Source organism: Ischnura elegans, chromosome 8, assembly GCF_921293095.1.
Source record: "Ischnura elegans chromosome 8, ioIscEleg1.1, whole genome shotgun sequence".
NCBI lineage: Eukaryota > Metazoa > Arthropoda > Insecta > Odonata > Coenagrionidae > Ischnura > Ischnura elegans.
In genome coordinates this window covers 103123014-103145188 of record NC_060253.1, presented here as the reverse complement: position 1 = coordinate 103145188, position 22175 = coordinate 103123014, and the positions used below count along the sequence as shown (strand labels likewise).

Below are 22175 nucleotides of genomic sequence, written 5' to 3'. Positions count from 1 at the left end.
CGAATCACCTTTTTTTTTTCATTCCGTCTAAAGCCCCAAATTTCATTTTCCAGGGCTAAAAATTCGATCTCACGATATATATACACGATGAGCTCTAGGCAACGCAAAATAACGCCTCTTCTCAACTTTTCTCATTTCAAAAATATCCCCGCTATACTGGCTATGAATCCAAAGTTTCTTTAATGCAGGCATGGAACTATTATGAACGCGCTCTGAGCCGTGCATTCAGGAATTCTGAAAGTCTCGCTTTCCTTATTCACATCAATCCCCTCAGATTCCTGGATAACGCAACTCGGATGAGATCTTATTCGCGGAACTGAACAGGAGTCAGAAAAGGCATCAACATCCCGGCATTGAGAATTCCGCTCCGGAATTTTAATGCTGCCGAAATATGGCTATGAATGACTCATAAAAATAACTGAAGGTAGTTGTGATGAAACTTCTTCCAAATACACTGTTTTTGCTATGAATTGGGAAATGATACGATACAAGATTTTTCTTGTACTCGCTCATACTGCTCGGAAATAAACTTATGCGAAAACTTTTACGCCAGAAACGAACCTTAAAAATAAGGTAGAAAAATGTAAAGAAATTTCCGTAAATCCAAGTGGAAGGATCAATGAAGAAACGAAGATGACTGTTAAGGGCAAATCGTGAAGTTTTACTTACGTAGATGAATTAATGCAGAACTAACAAAGTATGTACCAGCATGGTAACATTTCTTTTTACCTACTGAAGATTTGTCCTAATATTTGCTTATAATTTTTTCGCAATACTTGCAGCATTAAGAGTAAAACCTCGTCTGTGAGATACATAAGAAATAATACAATGATATATATTTAAATATGGCAAGACTACCAAATGGGAGAGCTCAGAGTTCTGCCAAAGCAACCTTGAGAGTATTGACCGATGTTAATGATAATTAATAATGTTTCATAAAGCTCACGTAATTTTTTATGATGGAACTGATGAGAAAAAAGAAAAAAATAGATATTTTATTACTTATCTAGTTCGCCCAACATAAGAAAAAATGTTTAATGAAAAGACGAGTATACATACAGGTTGATACATTGGATTGGTGATCACGCACTCAGCGTCCCATCAAAAGGCGACAGAGCATGACGTCATGATAACGAGAAAGCTCGAAGCTTAGAGAAAGGTTAAACGTAGAGGGCGGTTGACGTCATCGTAGTGGTCGCCGGTCCCAGCATACCTCGAGCGTCTCAATTATTAACGTGGGAGTCACTTGAAATGCGTGCGATGGACGAATTAAAGTATCATTGCTGAGCATTTGCATGCGAAAAAATATCCTTCAAGGAAAGGTGAGTAACCTTTCACAAGAGTCTAAATTTAGAAATAATTCGTTATATTATATTTCATTTTTATATGCGCCAAATATTTCCTCCTTCGTCACGTGATATATATCATGGGTACACGAGTTTATTGAAGGCGGTGCTAGCTACGCTTCCTCTGCTAAATCCTCACTCTTAGGCCCTGGGCTATGTTTCACGTGACAGCTCTCGACGGTTCAGGCACCGGTGGATACATTTAAAAAGGGCAAAATTGGAATCGCATGGGTGCGTCTGCGATCTCGACATGCTACCAAAAGCTAAGCAAACATGGTATTTGGTATGTTTTGAGCAACGAAACCTTTTCGTAGCATGGAAATAGGAAGAGTATGGGCTACATTGACCACCTACTCTTAGGAATTAGAAGTCGCTGCATAAAAACATAATTGGACAACTAAAATTTTCATAGACGCCGCATCAGCTTGAGAAGGTTCTAACCGCAGTTGCGTTGGTAAAGAGCAAACTGTTTTTGACCTCTTTTAAATGCGGTATTCACGACACCAATGAATCAAATTTGGTAATGACCGATTACTTCCTCTGTTTTCCTTTAAAAACAGTGAAAATCGGTTTCCCAATTCAGATTGTCCAGAAAAATCCTTACGCCACCTTTGGTCTCAGAGATATATCTATACCAGGAAACTAACTTCTGACTAGAGTTTTGCTGTTGTGACTTTTATTTTAAGGAGATACACACAAATTTTACGAGTTTTTGTTATAATCTGATATTGTATACCTCCATTTCTATATATTGCTATTTTTTATGCATTTATCACGAGTTAAACTGTTAAAAGTACATACTTTGAACCATTTTCGGGTGAATTTCTCCATAGAATAAACCTTCAATTGACAACGTTTCCATATTGGCCCTGGAAACTTCGTCATGATACTGAATAATATTCGTACGTTTTTATTTGGACAGACCGTTGGAATCCCAACCATTGTTGTCTTGCATTTTGAAAATATATAATAAAACCCAAAGAAAAGATACACAAAGAGTATAGCACTGTCTACTTATTTCAAGTTCAAAATTCTATAACAGGTGTTTCGATTTGCTCTCAGTCAGATCAGTCATCAGGTACATGCGAGCTAGATGAAATATGTGCGGTAGAGTTTTGAATAGTAAAATAATTAGACGATACGATATCTTTGTGTATCATTCTACCAAGCTGTTCAATGATATTTCTCCAGAAAAGTTGACTTCGATCCAACCCAATGCATACCAATAAGTATATTAATTAAATCAACAAATGCCGCAACGAAAATCTTAAAACAAAAAGGAGTTTTACCACACGACGTCATCATCGACCGTAACGTCGTCGCAAACGAATGCATTGAGTCTTGTGGAGAGGAGATGGATACGAGAGGCGGAAGTAGCATTGGATGGGGGAAGGGGGTGGGCAGAGGCTCCAGAGCGTTTCCGGTTGGGCAATGCGCCTCCGATTGGCTCCATTCCAGGGCCGGCGGTCACAGTGAGTGAGTTTTAAGCACCCCGCCCCTTCCTGCCCTAACCTACGTTCTCATGCCGCTGCGCTGCTCCGAACGACCCCTGATCGCCTTCGTCACATCACACAACTCACGGCGTGGGGGTCCCAGCACTTCACTCAGACGTCCTTCCCGATTCGACGGGAATCTTGTCCCAACCTACTCGCTCATTCATGAACTCACGCTCCAGGCTCAAGGTGCTTCATTAGGGTATTTAACTCGAAGAAAGAGGAGCGGTTCTCGGCAGAAATATCTTTCATTACGTTGGAAAATTAAATACTGTGATTTAATGTTGCCAGGGAGTTGTTGATGGAAGAATAGGAGGACTGTTCATAAGAAAAGGAAAAGGGAAACAAACTTGAAGGAGTGAGACAAAAAAATGTTAATTTGAAAAAAATAAAGAGAATAAAATAAAACAGCTTTGTTTTTTTCCACACTTTATTTTAAATAGCACGACCGGATATTAGCATCTAGTGGTATCGTGCACCTGATGCATTAGATGCTGAAACCCGGGTCGTAAATTTAAAATAAAGAGTGGAATAAAACAAAGTTATTTTATTTTATTCTATAATGAAGGAATTCCACAAAGTAACGCCTTAAACCGTGTCTTATATTAAAATAAAGAGGTTTTTGGAAATGAACACAATCGCCTGTCGTTACAATATGTTCGCCAAATTTCAGATAATTATCAGAAAAAAAACTATAACGACACTTAAAAAGAAACTATTTCAATTGCAATGACAGATGAAGATAAGTTATTTGGACCTTACGGTGGTAAAAAGATTACACAGAAACACTTTGATCTGTTGTTACCTAATAGGTGAATATTAAAGTATGTAAAAAATAGCGGTATAATCAATAAGGAATAAGGTTAATGAATTTTAATTTAGTCTCCCTCAAATAGGTGCATTCGAGCTGGAAGGAAGAATATATTACATAATATTCTTATAATTTCCAGAAATGATGGAGGCTTAAAGCAGCCTAGAAAATACGCAAAAGAAATAAATTTACAAATATTTCGGCTATTTTTTTTATAAAATAATTTGATGTTTTCGACTCAACAATGAGGGAGAAAGATGGAGAGGACATTTTATGACGCAATTATGATAAAATAAATTACCAGAATGAATTAGTTAAAATGGTGATTAATCATATAATATACATGGAAATTTTGTCTAACATGAATGGCAAAGGTAAAAATGCCAGTACAATCTAGAAATATCGTACCACGACGATAAAATGATGCAATATTACTGCTATATATAATGCAGTTGTCTCTCTTTACATGTATTTATGCTTAAATGTTTCCCGTAACGAAAAAATGTCACTTAGTAAATTTCATAACAACTAGATGTTTTTAGCAAACTTTATGCAAGATTCAGAGCTACAAAATATTTAAACTGGACAAATGGTTGCAATTGTATGCCAAGCGATATACTAAAAGCAATGATGTGCATAAAAAATATAAAATCAATCAGCATTATATGAGCTAAAATTGTGTCCACAAGATTTTGGATCGCAGTGCAGAGACTCGTTTTTATGCCAACGTCAATTTCGCCTGTCATATTTTCCAGTGCGAGAAGATAGTAATACAAAGAGTACTTCACAGAGCACAGTTTGTGACCGAAAGACTGCCTTGGAGGCCGCAGTCATGCCTAGAATGGCCTCATTGAAATGGAAATGCTTGCCCTGAGCGCCTCGACCCCACGGCTACAGGGTCACTGGTCGGCGAAGCGACACGACGCCACCTAACCGAGGTGGGCTGGACCTTCTGCTCTCCGCATTAATGCAAGTAATGCGAATTGCCGTTTGCAGAAATCAAGGGAGCGAAATGAATCGGCGCAAAAACAGCATGAGACTTATCATGAGTAGAGATGCGTGAAAATCGCAAATGCGATATAGTTGCGATGTGCGCAAATAAATGCGACATAGATGCGATTACTTGATTTTTATGATATGTTTACGCAAATTTGCCTTTTCGACGGCAAAATTCGTGCATTTTGTGCTGAGCGCAGTTTAAACGCTCCGCCGACACCCACCGCTTAAAACATGTGAGCGACTGGCCAGCTGCTAGTTGGCTGGGGCTCTACGTGGCCGCGAACTACAAGTGGGCGTGGGCAAGCTTCACCTCCGCCACCATATGCCTCTCCTCACCCAAGCACTACAATAGTCACGGCGTCATTAAAGCATTTTGAAACTCGTTCTCCAGTATACGGACATAATTTTTCTCGTATTCAACCCTGATGATAAAGACGGCATGGGATAAATCGAATCATTTGACAGAATTTCGAAGTATTTTGCTTTAATTTACGTTAAAATCATAGTCATTTTAGTGAATTAAAACTTCTAATATTGACCTAACAAGCACTGAAAGCGGTTACCATTTTTCATTAAAGCTGTGAACGCGTACCTGCTAAATCCACTTCCCCCCACGTAGAATGCGGATGCTAAAACGAATGGAGTAATGTTTTAAGGATTTACAACTTTATAAAGAAATTTGCTTATTTAGCATCATTCACTCAGCCGAAACATTGTCATGTGATTTATAACATGACTTAAATAGTGTGAAATACGATATGTTCCAATGGCCCTTTAAATTTGATAGAATCTCGGTTTGGATTCTTCAGTCAATGCAGTAAAAGATATTGGGATTATTCCACATAGTTACTCAGGGGTAAATGAACTGCAGGCAATTCCGCGGTCATTTAAAAAAATCCAAAAATGCTAATAATAACACACCATAGAAAACTGACGGGTACAGCAATATTAAAAGATATAATATGTTAGCTTAGGGTAAAATATTTCCATGTATTCAAGTTATTCATAGCAAATAATAACTTTAAAAAATAAAAATAAAGCTACAGTATTAACTGAGACACAAACCCAACAAAAACTAAAAATCACTAATACAGAAGTAAAATTGCATGCAATCATAAAATAAAACAGAATATTCAAGCTATAATATCGTTCATGGTATATTGGATAAATTTACTTTTACAGTGTGAAAATATAACGAATGGTTGATGCTAGCCAGGTTCCCTATGAAGGAATTAAATTTTATTCGTAAAAGCAAAGAAAGTGTCCGGATGTTAGTCGGAATAAAAGGGGCAGAGGCGTGTTGAATAAGGCCGGGTGAAACATGATTTGAAACACGATCCTTCATTATTGTGCAGAAAAGTAAGGCAGTGACAGGCTCCACAATTATTTATTGATGCGACCGGTTTCGATAGAAGGTGTCATCATCAGGTACCTATTGTAGCCATCAATTCCACGAATATGAAGTTGGTGGAGGAGGATTAGTTGGCAGCTTCAAGCCAGGGACCTATTTGGGGTGGAAGGAGAGAGGGAGCGGTTTGGTGGGGAAGGAAGGTTGAAGCGATCGGAGAACGAGGAACACTAATGGGAGGAAAGGAAGTTGGAATACTTGGGTAACGTTGGTGGGTACCAACCTGCTTGGTATCACCGTCACCATCTCTAACATGGCACCCCTTCCGAATCTCACAACATATACAAGGTTGAGAAAAATTCTGCCCCGAAATTCCAGCCTTGGATAGTTGACTCCAGTAGGAAACAAAATTACCAGTGATGTGTAGGTTAAAAGCGCAATATTTTTAAATTACAGAAACCTTGAGCAAAGCACTACGAATTGGCCGCGAGTTTGCCCTGTTGGCGGATGCTCTGGACAACTCATGACTTCGAATGCTTTGAGTTCGCGATGTAGGTATCCAAGGAATCAGGCAATAGGGTAAACTCGTGACGCTAGGGTCAAAGTTCCTGTAGTTTAAAAATGGTGCGATTTCCACCCAAAAATCATCAACATTTTGATTCCTTCTGGCATCACCTTTCCAAGGTTAAAATTTCGTCATTTAATTTTTCTGTATCCTGTATATATGGAAATGATAGCTATAATAATTGTCCGATGATGGTACCTTGTATCGAAACCTATCGCATCAATAAATAACTGTGGGACTTGTCATTGCCTTTCGGGTAAAGACACTTTTTATTTGACTATAGTATATATAACAAAACTCATTGTTGTTGTTTTACGTATTGCGGAAGTATTGACGACCATTTAGCGATGATCTTTAACAACACAGGCAAGTCCTTCAACAGAACGCTCTAAAAATCCCGAAGGCCAGTTTCATATCTGGTTAACCCTAACTATAAAATGAGACAGCCTTTACCAATACCAAGAGGTCGATACCAATACAATACCAATACCAATACAAGGAGGTCGAAAGGTCTAGTCGGCTTCTATGCAAGATCAGACTTCAAGCTAACCAGAACTTTCAGTCACCGCCAGTTAAAGTTGGAGGCTATATTTCCTGCTGGTTAGCGCCGCTAACCATTCATTTTACAACCGACTCTTAATGATACCGCGTGCAAAGTGAAGCACTTAAAAGCAGGGGTGAATTTCGCTGTAAACATCAGACGCAAATGAGAGGGAAACGCTGATGTGACTCGAACCATCTAGAAACACTTCGCGCCCCCCCCCCCACCCTTTCCCTCAAGTGGATTCCCGAACGTGTGCCTGACTGACAAGGGACCGAAGAGGGCGCTCCGAGCGGCGCGCGTTGCGAACATTCCACCGACAAGAGCGCAGCGCCGTGCGCAGGAATGTGACGTGAGAAAGTGACGTATGAGTTCGAAACGAAATATCAACGACCCGAGAGCAGTGCAAGCAGGCCTTGACTCGTTGGCGTGACGAATGTTCGGGACGCGGAAATACACGTTAGTTCCCGCGACTGCGGTAAATATTTCCTGTTAGCAGTAGCAGCAGCCTTACCGCCGCGAAATATGAACGGCCCCGATAAGGAAGTAGTCGGTATACTTTGACGAGATTCATGCGCCCACCGTGTTGACTCGGCGGTGACTGCTGAGAATAATAGTTGAATAAGAGGAAGCGTGCCCTGTTTTTCAACTGCCTCGCTACGTGACGCCCGTCGTCCTTCGTTTGTTTTTCCAAACTCTAGTCTCGTGTTGACTCTGCCGCCGTGGATTTGCTCCGCTTTTCTCCGCAGACCCACGGATTGCAAATTTGGCTACCTCGTGAAGCATCTCTAAAATATACTCGAAACACTAAAAAGAACTCGAAAGGTGAAGATTACTTTATAAAATTCGTAGAACTAAGGCTATTTTGTGATATAATTGGAGGTAATAATAAATTTTCATTGTAGCGCGAAAAAATTTGTATTTGAGACACTCAATGGTAGTAAATTCTCTACGTATTAATAGATTGTGGATAATCAACTCGTCCACTCGGTTTAAATAAAAATCTTATACCATTTATAATATTTAACAAGAATATAAAAAGCTACACAAATATGTGCAATTTTTATCGTTCGTAAAATATCTAGTTAGTCTAGCAATTCACATGCGCATATTCCTTTGCCTTTAAAAGCTTTCAACTGATCTCATTTAAACATTCCAGTTCTGGTTGCTTTACAATGTTCGTTTCCATCACTGCCAAATGGTAAGTTAACGACCTATCACATTTAAATTTTGATATAGTAAATTAAAAAATATTCTGCTGTGCAAATAAATAATTTTGGTCGCATATTTTGCTCTGAAAATATATGACATTGGTTCTTTCCTGCGGTGAATACTTGTTTACTAAAACACAGATTTAATATATTTTCTAATTCTAATCGAGGTAAAAAAACTTTTACATTTTATTGGAAGCTATTTTGTTGAAACATTACTCACTTTATCTGTAATACATGAAAATACTTTGCCGTGTGCATTTTTTAAAATTTTGTTTTCCCGTTCACACCATGCATAAAAAAAGTTTGAAAGACATTCAAAACTCTTAGTAAGATAGGTCATTTCAAAAAACACCATTTTTCCATTGCTTTCCTTAGATCTGAACTCTTCGCATATCCTTTTTTTAAGATTCACGGGACAAATCGGTCCACTACAAGGGTCAAGTAAAAAACGATATAGTTCTCGAAGTATCAGGCGTATTTTGACATCGCTCGGTGAAAAATCTGGACTAAATGAGGGGCGTGTTAATGTTATCTGTGGCCATCTTGTTTTTCCGATCGAGTGAATGAAGAAAATTTTAAAATGTAACAGAAATACATAACAATTACCGTTTAAAATCATGTTTGCAGCACATATTTTCGCTAACTATTGACCAAGACCAAGGTTTTAGAAAAATATATCTAAAAAAGAGGCAAAGGCATATACGCATGCTGCTGTTTGATCACTACATGCCAAGTTCCTTTTCAATTCCAAATGTTCAAGGAATAATATAATAATATCCATGATATCATAATATCCACGCCCTCCTTGACCACATCCTCGGTCTTGTCTTATAATCTATCTGCGTTCCTGTCTTAATTCTTCTGGTATCGTCCACGAGTAGCATGATGTCTTCCCAAAAGTGAACTATAGAAACTTTGGATCAAAAATCAGCAAGTATTCATTCCTATGCGTATGTGCCTAGGCAGAAGCAAAGAGGTATAGTTCACGAGACCTGTGGCAGACAATTGACAACTTCAGACATGATATCCACGTTTTTGACTGAAAAAATCTCTATTTCACATCATTTACCGCATGCATGATGTAAAAATGAGGCGGAGTGTTGCGCGTTGCCTACCACGATAAAAGGTCATTTTTTTTCGATGATTAAAAGCAATAGAGCTGACAATTTGGGTCTAACATATCAAGGAAAGAGCAATGTCATACTCCATTGGAAAAAATGAGTGCTTGCTAGAACCAAATTTAAATGACTTACATTTTTTACATTTTTCGTTAAAAATTTCGAAATTTCCACACAAAATGGCGAACAGAAGATATTAGCCGATTTTGAAAACAAATCATAACTGCAATACCCACTCGGGTACGCAAAATTTGCCGGGTATTACGATTCGCCACTAAAAAAAAGTGGAAAAACGAGGCACCCTAGTAGACATCCCATATTAAGGGACAGAAAAAGGCTACGGACGGAATTAAAGGTGTCCCATTGGGCCAAAACTATTTGGAATGATTAACTGAATGTTCTATCAGGGGGCAGAATGAAAATACAGCGGCATTCGTGGGAAGGAGACGACAGTGGACTCAACCAACCCTTGGAGTCTTGTCTCCCTCCGTCCTGAGCTTACGAGCACACATGTCCCCGGGCATTATCACCAATGCTTGCGGGGTCTTGAATATTTTTGAGCTCTCGGTAGGATGTTTGGTCGCGGCTTATGCATGCCATCGGGACTCCCTACAACGCCATCATATCTCCCAATTCTCACCCTCTTCCCACTATCTTTCCTCCTCCTTTTCCTTACCATCCCAACACAGTTCCTTGGCTCCTAAAGCGCTTTTCTCTCTCCTTTTGATGTCAAAAATTCTTCTCCAGCCACGCGCAGCCCCAAATAAAAGTTAATTAATATCTCTTTCTGGCTGTGAATGTAACAAGAACATAAAAGAAGTCGTCTCAGGCGTTACTTTGTTGAAACTGTTAATCTTCATTATAAAATACAATTGTAACTGCACACTTTTTCATTTATTTACGATTGTATTTTATTATGAAGATATCAAGAAAAGGTTTATTATCATTGGAAAAAAATTATCTGAAAAATATGAGGCATAGATATTCACATTTTGATAAGCTCAATAGTGATTAGTTGACAAATATTTACGATAAAAGCGTACTTGAATAAGATTAAGTAATCCATTACCGCACAGAATAGTTTTCAGGAAAAATTAATCCCTTATTTTAACATCTAATGTAATTACTACGCAAAAATTTAACCAGTTTTTCGCCATGAATTACAAAAATAATGAAATAAACTAATGAAAATAAACGTTTACAAAATTACAAAAAAAAACAAAAATCGTGTTACCAATAATATGTTATTAACCCAAATAATAGATATGTTGGCTGAAATAAGGAAGCACAAGTACGAATTGTTCACTAAGGGAATAAATTAACAGGAATCCGAAAAAAATGTTTTTCTCAATGGATCAAATACCAGGAGTTAGTTAGAAAAAAAAACACAACATAGTATAATACTAACCACAAGTCATCGAACAGAAAAAAAATCATTAATGTGAACACCAAATACATAGAATGATCCACGAGAGCGTTAAAAATAGCATGTTTAATCCCGTATATATCTACTATTTATAGCCAGGATTATCCTCTGTGAACGCCAGCAATTTTATGCCTAATCGTTAAATCCATTGCGGAGTTCCCTTGGTAGAGAGAAAGGAGTTGAGGAGAGTCTGTGTACAGCAAATTCCATAAGCTCTTCCGGAAGAAAGAAGGGTCATATAAAGCCTACTTGGGAGGGGATCTTTTAAATTTCCATTTTTTTCTGTATTCACATGGTAGAATATTGAAAGTACAAGGGAGAGATAGGGGGAACCTATGTAAAGAAAAACTCCTCTTTACTAAAAAAAAAGCAAAACCACAAACTCGATGACCCCATGATATACCTCACGGTCAAGTAATGAAACTTCGATGAAAGGCTACAAACTGCTACCACGGGGATGGGTCTACGAGTACAACCTTACCAGAAAACGTTAGCGCTAAGAAAGAAGCCCAAAATCATATTCTCCCAACGCATAAAAAAATAAGCTATTTGGTGGAACTCTATGACAGAATGTTATGGAGAGAAAAAAGCCATAACACGAAAAGAAATGAAGTTCTAATTTAAAACTTTTATAAACTGCGTGATACTAACTTTCGAGGCCCAGAAAGCCCAGATTCCAGAGTGGAGCGCATTATACGGAGCCCATTAATTCGCAAACTTTTTCATGGTCAGAGATTATGGCTACTTCACAGCGGAGTGCTTTCCTACGCGTGGTGAGTGGTCATAGCTAAGGCTAGCGGTCATGTCTTCGCGTAGAAAATTACTGTAAACAGAGCTGTTGAGATTGGAATAATTCTAGCCCCTCTCTCCCCCGTTATATGCTAGTATTTTAAATACAGCCACACAAAACTACAAGAAGACGCAAATTATATACTATTGAAAAATTCATAAATACTGAAAGATCATCTTTTCTACAACTTCACTGATCCTCTTATTTTGGAATAATTCGAAAAAATAAAAAGGTATAAAAATTGATCGAATTTTATAATACTTAGCCAATTTTTGTTTAAGTGAATACTAGTAATATTTTTGCAATACTGTATTAATTTTGGAAAAAATAACAGAAATGACGGAGGATATTAGGGCATAAAAATAGGGGCAAGAGTCAATCAATATGACCTGTTTATCCGGCTTAAACAACGGGATAGGCCAGCCGATGTTGACCAATGCCTGCTTAACGGCTACATCTATTAAAAGAAAACTGCAATTTTGAGCCAGTTAAATTGAGAGAGTTTTTTCAACAGGCGTAAGAAATAATATTGCAGAAACGGGTTAATTATCATTAAAAGCGTTGTTATATGACAAAAAATATTCTTCCTCGATGGCTTGATTAATCCTAAATAGTATCAGTGGATTCGTTGTGACTGTTAAACTGATAGAAGAAATAGAACGTAGATACGGATCTCTAAACAATGGAATGCTGATTCTCTCTCCCCAAGTGAAGATAAGACATTGCGCATCTAGCCATCTTGAGAAGGACCACTAGAATGGCGATCTTAATGAATTCATGGGAAATCAAGCAAATATGACTTTTTTCTCAGATCGTATAACTCGGAAAAAGTGCAACTTGGAAGATAAATTACGCGGGTGCTAAAGCAATTTTTCCAACTCAAAAAGCACGATCATTGCACTCGAATTCTGCGCATTTAAATACATGGGAGTTGGCAATGCCTGGAAGTCTCGGACGTGCTTCGACACCGGCTCCAACGACTCCCGTGCGCGTTGCATAGCAACTAGCATTCCATTGATTTGATTTCAATGAAGGTCAACCCGCCTCGGTGATGCGATTAATTGAAAATATCGATCACTCATTTCACTACACTTTGTTCAACAGAATGACGAACGATTCTCACGGTGTAGAGGCATTAGATTTAAGCCAGGCTGAAATCAGACAGATTCCTCACGACCTGGTAAGTGGCAACGAAAAAAATTCAAAAAAGTTAAATGATATTATTGTGATTTTGAAGTCCTTAAACTGTCTCATAGGATCGTAAGTTTCAAATTCCTCATAATTGATGCCATGGGGGTCATTATGAAATAAAATGGCTTCTCACGATCAAAACTCAGGTACAAGTATCAAAAACTGATCTTTTACAGGCCTAAAATAGATGAAATTCAACAAAAATTCATCAACGGCCGAGATAAAATCGAAAAACTTTGGGGAAACCATTGCAATGAGATCGAATTTTGAAGGTTACTAGATAGAACCAATCGTTTGTTTTTAATTCCCGTAGTAGAAATAGGTATCCATTGATTAATATGAGCCAACAAGACTCATTGAAGGAAATCTCCGATACTACTCGGCCGAGACAGAAAAGGTGGGGGAAGGGTGGAGGGAAGGGATGGAGGAAGGGTGAAAAAGGGGGCATAACCCGAAGGTGGAGATTCGTATCTAACAATGAGTTATATTTGAGCGGGAGGGCAGTTTCATCCGTCCTTCACTGGAGGGCGGAGCCCGGAGGCGACTGGCAAAAATTTCTCCGAGGGTTACGCTTATGCAGAACAGCACGTTTTACGCATCTTCAAGAGTCGTAACAATGAGCTGGGAATATTAGGGCTGGTCAGGTCGTCATCCATTTGCAAGGAAACTAAGTGTTGATCTAAAGCTGACCTGATGATGACGCAAAGGATTGAATCGTTACCATTGACATTAAAAGGAGTGGGTAACACAAAAAAATTTATTTTCTTTTTCAAAATTATGTTCGACCACACCTCATATAACTTTAAGTTTACGCATAGTAGCTTTCGTAATTTAAGCTTAACTTTAAGTATAACTCATATAACTATAAGACGGAATAAAATTATGGTCTAATACTTAGGTACTGCTTCAGTGATTGCCCATACCTTTCTCTCACCACTCATATCTGCATAATAGTTTAAATAAAATCACTTATTTTGAACTACTTTAGGGCTTTCTGTGGACTCCTCAAAAAACAGAGGCATCTTGCAAATGATTATGACCACTGACCTCACGTAAAATACATAAATGAAAATGACAGACAAAGAAAACTACCAAATGCAATATTGATGCCTCTGAGCTTTTTCACAGCTGAGCCAAGCTCATTGCTCGCTCCAGTTACGATTTCCTCCAACTGGCCTCTGCATTCAATAACTTTTTTCTGGAACTTGCGGCCATTAAGCACAGACACCAAAAACACTCGGCAAAGTTACATCGTGGCCTAAAATGTAGGCGGAAACATGCTTCTTTCATCTCAACCGACCCCACAGTGCTTATTTTTCTCGTTTACCGTCGCTTATGCTCCGAGTGTGTTTTCTAGAAGCTAGATATGGTATGAATTGAAAAGAACACTTTTAAAGCATAGAGTATTAACGGAGACGAAGAACAAAATTGGTTTCAACACAGCAATTGAAATATTTTTCATTTTCTAGTAATAAAGAGCGTTTCCGTTGAATGCGGGGAAAATTAAAACAAGATAGAATATTGCAGGACTACATTCCAGTTTCTACATGGTAATAAAAGCGATAGATATTGTTAACCGTCAAGGAAATATTACTAAAAATAGAATATTTCTTGCTTAAAGTTAATTACCTAAAAGGGAAATAAGAATGATAGATGTCCCTAGCCAATTCCCATACTCTCAATGCATAGAAATTGCCTAGCCTAATCATACACTCTCAATGCATAGAAATTGAATCAAGATATTTTAGTATCTTATAAACTTAAAGCTGGGTACTGTAAGTCATTACTTGTAAAGGCAATATTGTGTCCAGTGTTGTCTTAAATGGGGACAACAGACTACTTTTTAATGAACAAGTCTCAAAGCCAAGCAAAGAAATATTAAGTCAGAAGAACTCAACACTTAAAAATATGTTTTACGATTCCTTGGCAACGCAATTCAAATGAGAAAAACTATGAGATAAAAATATAAATACAGATTTACTTAAGAATTAAGGCTGAATCAAATTTTGAAAGCCCCAGCAAGCATGTATGATTTTTGCATTTATACAGACTCCTTTCGAAGAAGTGGTCGAGAAGAATGGGCCACAGAGCGAAACGTCTAGAATGCAATATGAATAAAATAATAAATCGTATTCTTCGTCATCCAAAGCCATCTTTTCACCATAGGAAGGGATATATATATATTTGCTCAGAAAAACGCCCTTTTCATCACTCTGGAGCAGTTGATGGCAACGAATGCTTCCAGCCATACATATCAACCGTCGCGCAGCTCACAAGGAGCAGTGGATTATTTTGAAAGCGTCTGGCACGGAGCAGTTGACTTTGAAAGCCGTGAGCGTGCATTCGTTACTCCACCAAAAGACCCTGACGCCGAGGGGACATTCACGGAGAAGTCACCGCACGCCACTCGTGAAAATATGTGGCTGCGACACGGGGCCAGGCAGAACAGCGGGAAGATGTGGAACACTGATCGATAAGGGAGGGGAGGTGGATGGACCACGCTGGAGGGAGAGGACGGATAGGAGAGCGGGGGAACAGCTTCCACGCCGAGAAATTTCCCTAGGGGTCGTGCATATACCACGTTACCAATTTAGAGGGATAACGGGGTCGCCTAAAATCATCCTACCATCGGCAACCAAGGACAATATAAAATTCAAGAGTAACGTGAGTGCAACCTTGCGCCTGTTTACTTTCTCACTGAACTACAATACGCCGCTTATGGTAATTCTTTGATACGAAAGAGACCGTTAAGGCTACCTTCATGATAATAGGGGGTATGATGACAGCTGATTTAAAAGCACAGCTTGGTATCCTCCTCGGTCCTGGCGTAATGTATAGGCGAGGAGGGATTGTTACACTATCATTCGGTGAATTTAATGACATTAATTACCTTCAATAATGATTTAGTGAAACGACCAGTTTATATTACACTTTTTCATCTTCGCATCTCCTGAAATAAGAATATATCTATAATGAAGAGGAGTCAGCACACGAGGGACATCTTCTATGCGGGGACTGAGACCAAGCCAACAGCCTCCTAGAGAAAAAGCAGCTGTCACAAAAGACACTGTGACACGACCATTATGCTGCCTCCACCCTTCCATCCCTCTCCCCAAAAATACCCCTTCCAACGCTATGGTTTTTCATATCTCACCCCATGGCATGCGTTGAAAATGTACGAAACTGATCTCGCCACACCCAAATATTCAACCGTGTATTCGAAATCGTTCTTTCCGCATAAAATTATTGCAAAAAGCGGAAAATTGCATTTTCAGCATGAAACGGGTAGCTCATACCAAAATTCCTCCTTCAATTTCTATGACTTTTTCCTTCTTCCCAGGCAGAATTTTTAAAATTTCCCTGACTTTATATCAATGGTAAATCAACCATATTAAGGAATATTATGTAAAAAATGTAGCATGATATACAATGAATTTAATTCAAGTATAACAAATATACGCCGCTCTACGGCTGAGCTGTTCCACAGGTTCAACCAATTGGCGGTATTCCTCAATCAAGTTTAACCCATATTTTTAATGAAATTGATAATCTGCCAGTCTTTCTAAAGTTGCCTTGAAAAGATATTAATAAAATCTTATCCTAATTGTCGCTATCCAACCCATACAATAGATAAAAAATATAGTTTAAGACAATAGGCGTGATGAAGGTAGTAGGAGAAAGATCGAGAAACAATATTTTGGATGTAGACATGTTGATTATGGTCATCCTTACTCTGCTGCAATAGTTCAACTTAAATATAGAAAAATATCATGTACACGTTACAGTTTAGGTTAAGTATTGGATTGCAAACGAATCCTCTTCCTGCAAAACCTCCAGGAGCACATAAAGTTACTCGAGGATGAATGTTTTACGTAATTTTCAAATGCAAGTACATCGCCTAACTCCTGCAGAAATGCAGCAATGTTTACATTTGTTAAGACATTTGACCACAAAGTATGTAAGTGAAAGTAAAATACAAAAATGTTTTTTCACAATACGCTATAGGCTTCAATATGTAATAATATAATATTTTGTAGATGAATAAATTATATTAAAGACTGTTAGCCGTTGGGTTTTTGCTGGAAATGGATTGGCCTTACCTGTAACTTGGGTGTTTCTAATTAGACCCAGTGCATCTCAATTTTATGCTTCTAAGTTAATTGATTTACATGGGCTGTTTGGTGATATTGGTAATAGAAGTAGGAATATGTATTGCAAGTAGGATTTAATTATTCCTTAGTTTAACCTTGAGTTAAATCTTTTCGTTTCAGCTCTGAAATTTTTTTCCCTGGCCAATATCTGATTTCCTTTACATTTACATGATAACCAGTCCCGATGTTAATTTCCCAGACTGGAATAAACCCTAAATGTATAGCTGACGCAGTGACTTTGAAGCAAAAAGAGGCCCAAATGACAAAAGAGTGGTCTTCAGGAAGAAAGGGTACATCAAGGTCACTTTTCATCGGCCTCATCATGGTCCGGAGACCCACCCACCTGCCCACCGAAGTAATCGGAGCCGTCCGCCATGCGATATCGGAACGGGCTGTGGATGGGACACGCGTTGCGGTACGCCTCGTCCATGCGATGGTCCGGCGGCAGGTGGTGGTGTCCTGCCCCCACATCGTCCGTCATGTGGTGCTCGGGAGGCATGGGGTGGTGCTGCTGCTGCATGAGGTGCATGTGGTGCGGGGGCGGCGGGCCCGGGTGGTGGTGCAGGTGGTGGAGGTGGTCCATGGAGGCCGCTGCGTGGCACTGGTGGTGCTCCGCGTAGCATTCCGGGGGCGGCGGCGGGGGTCCGGGCCCCCCTGCCGGGGGCCACCGCCCCCAACCACCCCCGAGGGGATCCAGCCCGGATGAGGCGGGTCGCGGATCAGCCTACATGACCGCTGGGCGAGGTCGGGGGGGTCGGCGGCGGGGGGTGCCGTCTCCACGGGTCCGCTACCACGCGATGGGCCCTCGGCCCCCCGACGCCCTGACGCTTCTGCGCTGCGCCCTGCGTGGATTGGGGGGATGCGTCAAGTGGATTGGGGGACTCGCCAATCACCATGGACACGAGACACATGGGGAGGAGACGGTAGCCCTCGAGTGAGAGGGGGTTTCGTTCGCCTGACACACAGCCTCCGTTCATGACAGAACTCATTCCTCACTCATCCATATTAAACCGTTTTGACGAACAAAAAGTTATTACCAACTTTATACAAATCCTTGTCGTATGAAATCGTTTTAGGCTTGACGCGGAGAATATGCGATATATCCTTGATGAAATATTAACTGCAAATTATAATTTCCACGTAAAACTTTACTACCACCCATGGTATCGACACACTATAATAATATAGAACGCCGATTGAAAACGACCGATTGTCGTAATCATGGTCGGTAGAGGAGTTGTACATTAAAGTGTGGAATTTACCATTTAAAGTTTTATCGTGTACAAATACTTTGATTTCACGACCGTTTTCATTACATTTTTGCCATATTCAGGTGATATCCTTGAATTTAAAAAAATATTCAGTTTTTATCGTGTATTTTTCCAGCCACAACAATGGAAGAAAAATACTTCCTAAGTAATTTCCTAAACTTCAATGAAACATGCACAGATAATGATTTCAACATGTACCGGCCATAATCTAAATGCATTATTGAGAACTTTCCATAGCTCCTTGAGAATGACGGCTACCCGTTGAAGCCATGACGTAGTAACCAGGTTCGGTGCTTGTTTCACTTGCGATAGGAAAATTGCAAAAGTATTTTTTACCTTCCATTATCATGATATCCCTGGAGATAATGCCAAACGGATTGAAACTGATTGTGAAATTTAAGTACCTGTCGAAATAGTCAGTAATTTTTAATTTATTTATATGCTAGAATTCCACGAGATTAAGCCTTGAACAACTCTTCGTACGAATCAGCTCCATCGAACTTCAGTAAAAAAACAACAATTCTGTAGGAGTATTGATCGTTTCTCGGCTGGTGCCAATACGCCAAGGAGTATGGTTATTTATGGGCTTTCCCCATCAATTATAAAACTGGTACTGTTTCTCCTCTTCCGAATCGTCAATTAGTCCTGGCAAACCCTGGAGGAGGAGAAGAAACAACTGCCAACTTCATAATGGAAAAGGGGAGACCCAGATATAACTCCTTAATACCGTAAGTTTCTGACGAAGGATTTCGCGTTCTTTTCATGACCACATACATAAGTTTTCAGGTACTGTCCGCGTTGTAATACCCTTTGAGCCATTGCAGTCACCCTGGCCCTAGAATCATAGCAGGAGAGTAGAAGAAATATCGCCATCTACTCAATGACAATGCGAACGACAAAAGGAGACCAATTATTACCGGTTACTTATACATACATGCTGTAAACCTGGCTTTGAAAAGTGGTTGACTACTAGGCAGGGCAGTTTACTGTAGACCAAAGGACAACCATACAATTACTAGATGTCACACAGATTAGAAAACAAGCATCCCAGGAATTTTATATCAGCCAAGTACATTGCCATTCATACTAGCATACAACAAAGTTAAGTAATCGCCACCATGCTAAAATATATCCCAAATTAACCTTTAATTAAGAGTGAAAGAGCGTATGAGAATATCGAAGAAGCATAGAGGGTACGAGAATGTGCAGAGAAGAAAAAAAGGATTAAAAGCAATGAAACTCAGTTTTGCGAAGTATACTGCTTCTTCACTTTATCCTTTGCCTTGTCTACACTTAGTAAGAGACGAAAAAGATAAGGATAACAGGCGCGTAATAAGATTGAGTCGACAATGGTATTAAATTTTGTCAATTTTACGTAACAAGAAATGCCGATGAGATGCTGAGGAACGGTTCAATCATTAATGAAAGAGATCTTGCGAGTTCCATTAAAATAAAACATAGCATTCATCTCACCACACGACGAGTTTCGATGGTTACTATAAAAAATTATGCAAAAGTATCAAAACTAATTGCATAGCGTAGTGAACGAAGTTTTAAGATGAAATAGCTATTTGATTTATGAGAAAATGTCGACGTAATGCATGAGTTTTGACGGCTACAAAGTTATTAATAGTTTTGTGAATAGCCATGGACTGAATATTTTGGAAAATGATCCGGCAATCAAGATCTAAAGCAGCAAAATCAGCACAAAAAATAATTCTCGTATCACAATTGGAGCGTCATAAAATGGAATGAAAAAAATCTCTATTAGAAATAACAAAGCCTCATCGAAAAGGAAATGTGCACCTTTTCCAGTTAAAAAACAATTGGTAAAAAACACTCAAAACACTACCGGTAACAATGATGCTATTCGTCGGAGAAAAATCATGAATCAACATCTGCACACGTTCCCATTGCAATTCAAACGGCAGGGTGAAAAGCAAATGCCCTACTCCGAAATGTACACACAGTGGAGGGCTATAAATCAATAGAGGTGTCTTCGTGATTGAAAATAGCACTCACAAAAGCTGCTATCATGTATCCATCAACTGAATATCCTCACGCTGCGGTATTGGAACCTGTTGAGGGCATTACGGGTGGAACACGAGGACTTTTCGAGGATAATAATGTCCTCCTAATTTTTCGATTTCCCTAACTTACGTTGATCACGAAAACTCTTAAGAGAATAGTTTTTTTTTTTTTAAATCTGTCATGAGTTTGCTTATTATAACGCCATTTCGTAAAAATTGTTTCTTTATACCGTGTTTCATAAATTTTTTCACATTTCGACTTAATGGTAACGTTATCAAGAAAAGCTTAAGTGAAGGGCTAGGATTTAAAAAGGTATTCTAAGGAATCGATATCCTACCAGTCCAAGGAAATCCAAAAATAAAGAGAAAATACTAAGGCAAGTGCTAATTGAAAATTTTAGCTTTTTATATGTTAACACATTCAGCGCGGAGCACGTCAATTGACGAGCTCTGCCGGTCGGACGAGGGGGCCTTTCTCCGCCTCCGTACGTGACTAATATCCACTTCCGAGTCTTTCGATCATGTGTATCGCCTTTAGCAAGTTTTCTTCTTTCGACCCGTGTGCGCCGTTTGTAAATAGCAGTATTTGAACGGAAGTTATGGAGCAAAAACGTGTCTGCATTTTTTTAATAATTTTATCGGCCGATTTTGACGACGTTCATGAAAATCGGGCCCGCATTGAATGTGTTAAGCTGAGTAGAATATATAGGCTATAATGACCTCAATTTTAGCGCTTTAGCTTTCATAAAGGTTTAAAGAATATCTCACACCTGCAGATTAGGATTGTCAATAGTTTTATCGCGTTTGAATGCAGAGCTACGCGCGGTTGGTAAAACTTTTAATGCCACAAAAAGAACTTAGTTGAAGGAAGTGTAAGTAAGGGCATAGTGGTATAGCAACGGAGGGAGGACTGAGCCCAGGAAAAGACGACACCAATTGGCGCGGCGTGTACACAAGCACCGGGGATGCGTAACCAAGCAACGACATCGACTGAATTCCCCCGGAAAATCAGGCTTCTACCAAAACTCATCGCTTGTCCTAGACGCCCAGACGGAAAGCAGGAAAATACGCCAGGCGCGCAAAGGATACCACCATACCACCAAGCGTCATCGGGGAAATTTACGTTTCATGAAAGCGTACAACATTTAAAGAACGTGTTCCCGAGTGTACGATACTACGAAGAAGACAATCGTCTGAGGAGAATTGGACGGGAAAGGCTACTAGGGTAGACCTTGAGTGAGATGCCTCTATGAAACAAATGACCAAGGGTGCAGAGGAAAAGGAATGAGTAAGCATCAAAATAACACTATCCTTTAGCTTAGACCCTTCCCTTTTACGGCCGTTTGATTGAAAGGGTGGGACCATGGTTAATTGTTACGGATCTGTTGCTTATATAAAGGTGATTTAAGGAATATAGGTTGGCAATCTTAAGATGTAGACGGCAAAATCCTTCTACATGGATATAAATAAATCACGTTCATAATAAAATAGAGCGATGGTCCTCCGAAATTCTTTACATAAATGTTTTGGCCTTTACCGGGAAAACCTTCGAACCAGGGGTTAGGGTCCCCATTGAAGTACGAAAACCCATAGCATTCCATGTAAATGAGTTTGTAAAATCAAAACTAAGATTATTTTTATTATAATAATTACTATAAGATCTTGTTAGAACGTAGGTTTCCGCGGCGATGGTCTGATTTCTGCATTTCTTATTCTACTATTAGATACTATTATATTTGTCCACTTTGACCAACTTAACTCTTAACTTATTTCGTATTGCTCATTCCTATTCTCCGTATTGCTTGAAAGCTTAACAAGTTCCGCGTTAAGCTTTCTGTTATAAACTTTTGTTTTATAAATACGCAATTTCGATAATTTTTG

At 39.2% G+C, this 22175-nt stretch overlaps 1 protein-coding gene across 12 annotated transcripts in view; it reads right to left on the bottom strand.

Moving 5' to 3' along the window:
• Positions 1–22175, bottom strand: part of LOC124164576 (peripheral plasma membrane protein CASK) — a 209581-nt gene that overhangs the window by 165534 nt on the left and 21872 nt on the right. For all 12 annotated transcript variants that reach the window (XM_046541957.1, XM_046541959.1, XM_046541964.1 and 9 more), the window contains exon 2: positions 17337–17835. In XM_046541957.1, the coding sequence (XP_046397913.1) occupies positions 17337–17576 (240 nt within the window). In that variant the 5' untranslated portion in view covers positions 17577–17835. The remainder of the gene's footprint in view (positions 1–17336; positions 17836–22175) is intronic.